An 8,618-nucleotide genomic window follows, 5' to 3' on the forward strand; every position below is an offset into this window, starting at 1 on the left:
TGGGGCAGTTCTACTCTGACACATGGGGGGCTCCATGAGTAAGAATAACCTTGAGACATCCAACAGCAACAGGGGTTTATAAAATTTGCAGACTGAAATCAAGCAACAATATTAGGATTTTTCCATAATAGTAAAACTAGAGAGATATAACATCAACTCTAAATAATAATTTATCACAGTATTTTTTTATTTCTCAAATTCACAGTTGTTGTTATTGTAAAATGTCGTTGAGTAGAGTCAGTTCTGACTCCTAGTGACCTACCTGGGAAAATGTTCCCTGGTAAGAAAAGCAAATAAAACTAGTCACCTTTTTCTGTTTTGGTAATATGCAACAGTAGATAAAGAATTTCATAAACAAAATTATAATGCTACCTCACTGATTTCTTGAACACAATAAACTTGGAAAGACAAGACTCTCCATTCACTTAAAAAGTACTCAATTTAAAAAGCACTTAATGTGATTGGCTTTCTGGTGGGAACGCAAAGAGAAGAGGAGGGAACCATGGCAAAATTCCATTCATTGGTTTCATCCTAACTCTTAGCCAAAAGAAAATAGACTTGTTTTCTAGACCCAAAAGAATTCACAGTGATGAGAGTATACAGCATGAGTTGACCAGTGTGAACTATCGCTTACCATATACATGCACTGAGGCGTTGACAGATTTGAATGATGGTCCACTCTTCACTTCACAAGTATACAGTCCTTTGTCTTTTTTTTGCACGTTGTCAATAGTAAGAACACTGTAGAATACATTGGCATGTGAATTGCTTCGGTCAATCCTTTGCATTATGGAAGCTCTCCTAATTGTCTAGGAAGGAAACGCATAACTTGAATATATAAGCAGTAATTGTTCACGTGGTAGGTTATAGCATTTCCCAGGTGAAGGAGGTAATCTACATTTTCACAAGGACTTCTTTTTATGCTAAGAAGTCTATCATACGAAAGTAGAGCAAGATGTTTGGAAATCACATCTCTAACTAGGTGTGTTTAGAATATGTAACACAGCTTTTACTGATGAAGTGCTGTCATAGTGACCCTGGATACGGTTTCCAAGGATCTTCTGGTGAGTTTGAACTGCTCACCTTGTGATTCAAACCCAACTTGGGGTTCAATGCTTAATCCTACAGCACCACACTAGAAGTCTAGCATGTATTTGTTGTTGGTATTAAGTGTTGTCCAGTTGGTTCAGACCCATGGCAACCCTGTACAGGGTTTCCAAGAAGGCTGGTGAGCTGTGAGTAGAGCTTGCTAATTGTTGCTAAAATATAGTAAATGGATCTGGGGCATGCAAAGCCATCAACAAGTTTACCAACATTTGGGGTATGTCATCTCATGTTTACCTCAGGGAAGATCTAGAAACTCTTGGGGTGTGGTGGGGATGGGGGATATCATATCATGTTTACTGCACAGAAGGGAAGGGAAGACCTGGAGGTTGCCGGCATGGTTGTCCATTGTTTATCTCAGGGAAGACCAAGAGAAGACCTAGAAGGTCGTGTGTGTGTGTGTGTGTGTGTGTGTGTGTGTGTGTGTGTGTGTGTGTAGTCCATCCCCTGTGTTTGCCTCAGAGAAGAATAAAAAAGATCTAGAGACTCAAGAGGGTGGGAGGTTTCTCCCATGTTTACCTCAGTGAAGACCAAGAAGAGAAGACTTAAAAATCTCTAGAGTGTTGCCGAGTGGTTTCAAGGGGATGGGGACGAGGGGTGGGGTGGAGAAGGAAAGATCTAGAAGGTTATCAACTGGGACTTGCCACAATGACTTGCTCCCCTGTTTTGAGGTATGAAATCATATTACTTTATCCTTTAATTATTCCTTCCTTTTTCTGACGTGACATTCTAGAACCCACAATATACTACTTCCTCCTCTCAAACCTTCCCCTTTAGGGGGCATGGAACAAAAAGATTTCAGAAGCTCTTCAGAACTGATCTTGGGACCTTAGCTCTCCTTTGGGCCACATTTAATCGACTTCTCTCCACCTAGCCTTTTCTTGCCCTGTGGGAACATACCCATGATCAAGCCATACTCAACAACCAGAGAGAAAATGTCAGTCAACACCACCAAATATCAAAGTACAATCCCCTAAATTCAACAGACTGAAGAAGTTTTGAAGCTCTACTTACATAGCTTGAACCCTCCCTTTGAGAGCAAGCCTCTTTCTGCCAAGCATGAGGAACACATCTTTGCTTTTTACCTCAGCAAACAACTGGTTCTGTATTTTAAAAGACCAGCTCTACCTCCTACAGCCACAAGTGGCTATTTAGATGAACATTAATTAAAGCTCATCAAAATGTAAAATTCTGTTCCTCGGTTGCATAGTCGCATTTCAAGTGTTCATAATCACACTTAGCTAGTGGTCACTGAACCAGACACATAGATACAGATTGTATCCATTGTGGAAGGTTCTACAGAACAGCACCATCTTAGAAGATGGACGTCCAATCAACAACTCAACAGTATCACCGATACTCTTACTTACAAGGAGACTCCTGGGGGTGCCGTGTGGTTAAGTGTTCAGCTGCTAACTACAAGGTCAGTGGTTCAAATCCACGGCTCCCATAAAGATCGACAGTCTCAGAAACTCTAAGGAACAGTTCTCTGCTGTCCTATAGGGTCTCTAAGGGTCACAATCAATTCAACATCAGTGGGTTTTCTTATGTTTAATAACAGCACGAACAGAATAAAAATGCCTTCCTTCTTGGCATCTATAGAGAACATTTTGTTTCTTTAAAAATGTTAGTAATATTGCTATAAGTCATAACATTTTGATTTATGCAGAACTACACCACTTCCTCGGGGAGCTCTGGTAGCGTAGTGGTTACGAATTGGGCTGCGAACCTTCAGGTCAGCAGTTCGAAACTACCAGCTGTTCCACGTGAGAAAGATGAGGCTTTCTTCTCCCATAAAGATTTACAGCCTTGGAAACCCTGTAGAGGGTCGCTATGAGTCGGAACCGACTCCATGGCCCATAACAACACCAACAACAACAACACTTCCTCGAGTCCTGGTGTGGCACTGTGGGTTAATGTGCCAGACTGCAAAGCCATTTCAACTGCAAGGTTGGTGGTTCCAGTTCACCAGCTGCTCCTCGGAAACCCTATATAAGGTCGCTATGGGTTGCAACCAACTCGACGGCACTTAACAACAACAACAACATTTCCTGGTGTGGCACTGCAGGACAATGCGCTGGATTGCAAGATCAGTTTGAGCCGCAAAGCCAGCGGTTCAAACCCACCGGTCGCTCCTCAGAAACCCTATAAAGGGTCACTATGAACCCACTCATGGAACTTAACAACAACATTCTACTTTCTAGAAATCCTGAATGTGTCGCTGCAGAGCACTATGTTGCTTTTCTGTTGTTGCAGATTGTATCCATTGTTTTATTTCCAGGGAAAAGAATGTTAATTTCAAAAAAAAAAAAAAAAGATGGTTTGAGACTGATGCATTAATCTTTTGTACTTAATTTAATTATAAGTTTGTGACAAATCATAAATCATACAAGGATTATTGTCCAAGTTTTCTTCACAGTTTATCCTAGATTCACCATCTATAGGTTTTTAATGGTGGTGCTGGTGGTATGCCGCGGAGTCGGTTCTGACTCATAGCGACCCTGCATAGGGTTTCCAAGGCTGTAAATCTTTATGGGAGCACAAAGCCTCATCTTTTTGCCACAGAACAGCTGGTAGTTTCTAACTGGTGACCCTGAGGTTAGCAGCCCGACTCGTAACCACCACGCTACCAGAGCTCCTTATAGGTTTTTAATAACTATTGTTTATAAGGATGTTCAGTTAAACTAAGGAGCCCTAATGTGGTGCTGTAGGATAAAGCGCTGGACCGCAAGGTTGGATTGAACCACAAGGTTGTTGTTGTTATGTGCCGTGGACTTGGTTCCTACTCATAGTGACCCTGTATAGGGTTTCCAAGGATCATGTGGTGAGTTTGAACTGCTGACCTTGTGGTTCAAACCTACCTTGGGGTTCAGTGCTTTATCCTACAGCGCCACACCAGAAGTCCAGCATTTATTTGTTGTTGTTATTCGGACCCACCAACCGCTCCTTGGAAATCCTACACAAGGTTGCTATGAGTCAGAGCTGAATCAAGGGCACTTCACCACAACAGTTGGACTAAAGAAACCTGACTCAGCCTTCATTCTTCTCATTTTTTCTGCTCCTTTGACACTTAACAAACGGAACACTGAGCTGCTGTATTGTAATATCTCTCCCAAACACACTCCAATTAGGTGCCTGTCTGTCTGTCCGTCTCTTAAACAAATGTGCTGACAGAGACAGCCTCCCAAAACTTTCTGTTGTTACAAAAGACAGCCCTTGGGCCTGGCATTTGGTGATAACTTTCTCTCTCATCTCTAAATCCTAGAGAACAATTTCCCAAGGATGAAACAATCCCTTTTTCCACCCAGAATCATGCAGTAGAACTACCAGCCTATAAACTTCAAACAGGAGAACCACCCACATCAAAAGACCGTATCTATGCATATCACACCCAAGAAATGCAAGACAAAGAATGCTCCCTGCACCCAAAGCTTCCTTAGGGGCTAATCTTTCCATAGCAGTCAGAGTCAGTTCTGCCCACCAGAAGTAAGAGCATCTATCCCCTAAATGAAACAGACCAAAGAAATTTTAGGAACTCGACTTAACCAATTATTACTCCTCCCTTTGAGAAGTACCTTCTTTCCCCACATAAATCCCAGTGGAATTTCACTTACTAAAAAGACATGCTGTTTTACAGAACACAAAAACAGGTTACTCACTTTCCGGGGGCAACTCCAGTTCATTTCAACTCTGGTGTTTAAAGCCGTGATAACAGTACAGTTGAGAGTAAGCTTATCACCTAGGAATACTTTGACTGGACTTGGTGTACTCATCTGAACATTTATGATTGTATTGGCTGTAAGGATAAGAGATACATTTATTTTATTTTATTTTATTTTTTGAAAGGTTCTATCGAGCAGATGAACCACAGAGCATTTTGGTTTATGTTTGTAACTGGAAGGTATCACTTACTTTGTCGATGTGTTAGATAGTGTGTTTGGTACAAATGTCCGTCGACTGTTGTTTGACAGATCAGAAGCCCGATTTCTTTGTATGTTGCATTTGTGATGATGAAACCCTTTGTACTATCCCAAATGATTCTTTTTCCATCGGGGATCAGATCATCAGGTGGAAACTGAAATGGAAAACAATAAACCAATATGATTTAACAAAATCATATTAGCACTGGGGCAATACTGTTTCACTAATAGTTTGAGACAACATTATTTTCACACACAAAACAAAAACAATATGACAGATTAAAATAACAAGCACACCAATTTGTAGTCATAGGTTTTCTAATTTTCTTTGAATACTGTTGTTATTAAGTGCCATCGAGTCAATTCTGACTCATAGCAACCCTGTATAGGGTTTCCAAGGATGGTTGGTGGGTTTGAACCACCATATTTGTCCTACAGTGCCACACCAGGACACCAGGACTCTTTTAACATTTGTTATTGTTAAGTTCAGACTCATAGCAACTCTGTGTAGGGTTTCCAAGGAGCAACTGGTGAGTCTGAACCACAACTCTGGAAATCTTCAGAATGAATTGGCCTGACACTCAATGTTGTTGTTGTTACATGCTGTTCAGCTGTTTCCAACTCATAGCAACGTTATGCACAACACAAGGAAATACTGCCGGGACCTCTGCCAACCTCACAATTATTGTTAAGCTTGAGCCCACTGCCGCTGCCATTGTGCCAATCCATCTCATTGGGGGTCTTGCTCTTTATCATTGATCCTCCATTTTACCAAGCATGGCGTCCTTCTCCAGGGACTGGTTCCTCCTGATAATACATCTGAAGTATGAGAGAGGAAGTCTCGCCATCTTGACTTCTAAGGAGCACTCTGGCTGTACGGCTTTTAACACAGATTGGTTTGTTCTTCTGGCAGTCCATGAAACTTTTAATATTCTCCTCACAACACCGTAACTCAAATGCATCAATTCTTCTACTGTCTTCCTTATTCACTGTCCAACTTTCACATGCTTATGAGGTTATTGAAAATACCACGGCATGGGTCAGGCACACATTGGTCCTCAAACTGACATCTTTGCTCTTCAACACTTTAAAGAGGTCTTGTGCAGCAGATTTGCCTGATGCAATATGTTGTTTGATTTTTTGACTGCTGCTTCCATGAGTGCTGATAGCGGAGCCAAGCAAAATGAAGTCTTTGCCAACTTCAATCTTTTCTCCATTTTTCATGATGTTATTTGTTGGTCCAGTGGTGAAGATTTTTGTTTTCTTTACATTGAGGTGCAAGCCATTCTGATAACTATGATCTTTGACACTTAATAGAGCAAGTAATTAGCAATGTTTTCCACGGAGGCACCCGGATTGTCTCCTGTGTCTTTATTTGAAGCTTTTTGCCAAGCTATAATTCGTCTTCCCAGTGTGTTATAGTTGTCGTTAAGTGCTGTTGAGTGAGTTCCAACCCATAGCGACCCTTACAGTACTTCCAAGGAATGGCTGGTAAGTTTGAATAGCTGACCTTGAGGATAGCAGTCTAGTGCTTATCTTACAGCGCCCCACCAGAACTTCTCCCCCATGATGTACATGGCTTACTAAAAACATGGCAGTCTTACAAGGACTATAGTAAAACTTGGGAAAGCCAGAGCCCATGCAAGGCAGAAAGTTGGCAGAGAAGGAGAACACTAGCAGAGAATCTTGGTGTGGCGCTGCGGGATAAGCGCTGAACTGCTAACCACAAGGCTGTTCCTCAGAAACCCTATATAGGATCACTATGAGCTGGGAACCCAATCTGACGGCAGTTAACAAGAATAAAGAGTGAGCAAAAAAAACATGGTAAGTCAGTACTCTGTCCAAGCTGGAAAATGTTGGAAACCCAGAAAAACAGGGCAGCCTTGTGAAGCTCTGGCTCGCCCAGGTTTCACTATAAACACAATTCCAGGTCTTCTCATTTGACCCTTGCTGAGGTTATCATTCTGAGAATCACACTGAGTCATAAAGAAAGTTGAGGGCTGTGAGTGGAGATGCAACAGATGAAATGCCCTCAATATCTTAGAATTCAGCCCAAACACAGTGAGTCCCCCCGAAATCTATGATGTGGATTCTCCTCTTAAAAGCTCTTTCAACACCAGGGACTTAATTTTTAAAGATTCTATAGGATAAACACTGGACCTCAAGGTCCGTTTGAACCATTAGGTTGGTGGTTCAAACTCACTAGCTGCTCCTCAGAAACCCTATACAGGGCTGCTATGAGTCGGAAGCAACTTGATGGCACTTAACAACAATAATAATAGTCTAGACAGCCCACACTGAGATGAATCTTTATAAAGGGTCAATAATTTCTTTACAGACTGACTCAGGTAAAAAATTGTCCTGGCACCAAGTTAAAAAAAACACACACAAGAAGCCATGACCTGGGAGTCAACTCTGACTCACAGCACTGTTGTATGACAGACTACAACTACCTCATCATGTTTCCTAGGCTGTCATCTTTAAGGCAGCCAATCACCAAGTCTATCTCTGGCGGAGTAGCTGGTGGATTCGAACCACTGACCTTTCGGTTACCGGTAGAGTGCTTTAACCATAGTGCCATCGAGCTCCTTTGATACCAGCTCAAGTTTCAGAGGTAGTAAACTAAGAGCTCTGGTAGCAGTGGCTTACGAACAGTGATGATAACCGCAAGGTCAGGAGTTCAAATCTACTAGTTGCTCCTCAGGAAAAAGATGAGGCTTTCTGCTTTGGTAGATTGACAGCCTCGGATACCCTATACAGGGGTCACTATGAGTGGGAACCGACTCCACGGCACACTACCACCACCAAACTAAGCTACTACTTTAACTTATCCCCAAGTGGGAAATAAGTCATTACATTAAAAAAAAAATAGTTCACACATTTTTCTGCTCCCAACAGATTATAGTGGAAATGTTAAGAAGCCATAAAGAAATTTCAGATGTTTTCTACCTCCTTTCAAGAACTCTACCAGGCATTCCTCTGGGTTCACTTATCTTTCTTTATATTGCTTACTATATAAAATCATCTGGATTTGTGGTTCTATGGGTGTCGTTGTTAAAGTGCCATCGAATCGGTTTGACTCATAGCAACCCTGCATAGGGTTTCCAAGGAGCAGCTGGTGAGTTTGAACCACTGACTTTGTGGTTCAAATCAACCTTTTGGTCCAGGGCTTTATCCCACAGCGCCACACCAGGACTCCAGGGGTTCTGTGGTTGTTCATAACAAGTCTGTATTGGTACACATGGGTATTACTACTGCCAAGTAGATTGTGACTAACAGCAACCCAATAGGATACAGTACAATTGCCCAGAGGGTCTCCTAGGCTGTCATCTATTGTATCACCATATACTGTATATATTCTTTCTTTCTTTTTTAATATTCTTATATAGCATCCACTCACAGCGCCCCAGTGTAACAGAGGAGAACTGCCCCACAGGGTTTCCTAGGCTGTCATCTATTGTGTCACTATATACTCGTATATACTCTTATAGCTCAAGGAGCTCTGGTAGCGTAGTGGTTATGAATTGGGCTGCGAACCTTAAGGTCAGTGGTTCGAAACTACCAGCCGCTCCGCGGGAGAAAGATGAGGCTTTC

At 41.9% G+C, this 8,618-nt stretch overlaps 1 protein-coding gene across 1 annotated transcript in view; it reads right to left on the bottom strand.

The window, feature by feature from the left end:
* FLT1 (fms-related tyrosine kinase 1) overlaps positions 1-8,618 on the bottom strand; it is a 183,446-nt gene that overhangs the window by 146,481 nt on the left and 28,347 nt on the right. The window contains exons 5-7 of the mRNA XM_006832043.1: positions 5,017-5,179; positions 4,764-4,900; positions 635-809 (exon numbers count right to left, since the gene is read on the bottom strand). Of these exons, the coding sequence (XP_006832106.1) occupies positions 635-809; positions 4,764-4,900; positions 5,017-5,179 (475 nt within the window). The remainder of the gene's footprint in view (positions 1-634; positions 810-4,763; positions 4,901-5,016; positions 5,180-8,618) is intronic.

This window comes from Chrysochloris asiatica, unplaced genomic scaffold, assembly GCF_000296735.1.
Source record: "Chrysochloris asiatica unplaced genomic scaffold, ChrAsi1.0 scaffold00005, whole genome shotgun sequence".
NCBI classification, from domain to species: domain Eukaryota; kingdom Metazoa; phylum Chordata; class Mammalia; order Afrosoricida; family Chrysochloridae; genus Chrysochloris; species Chrysochloris asiatica.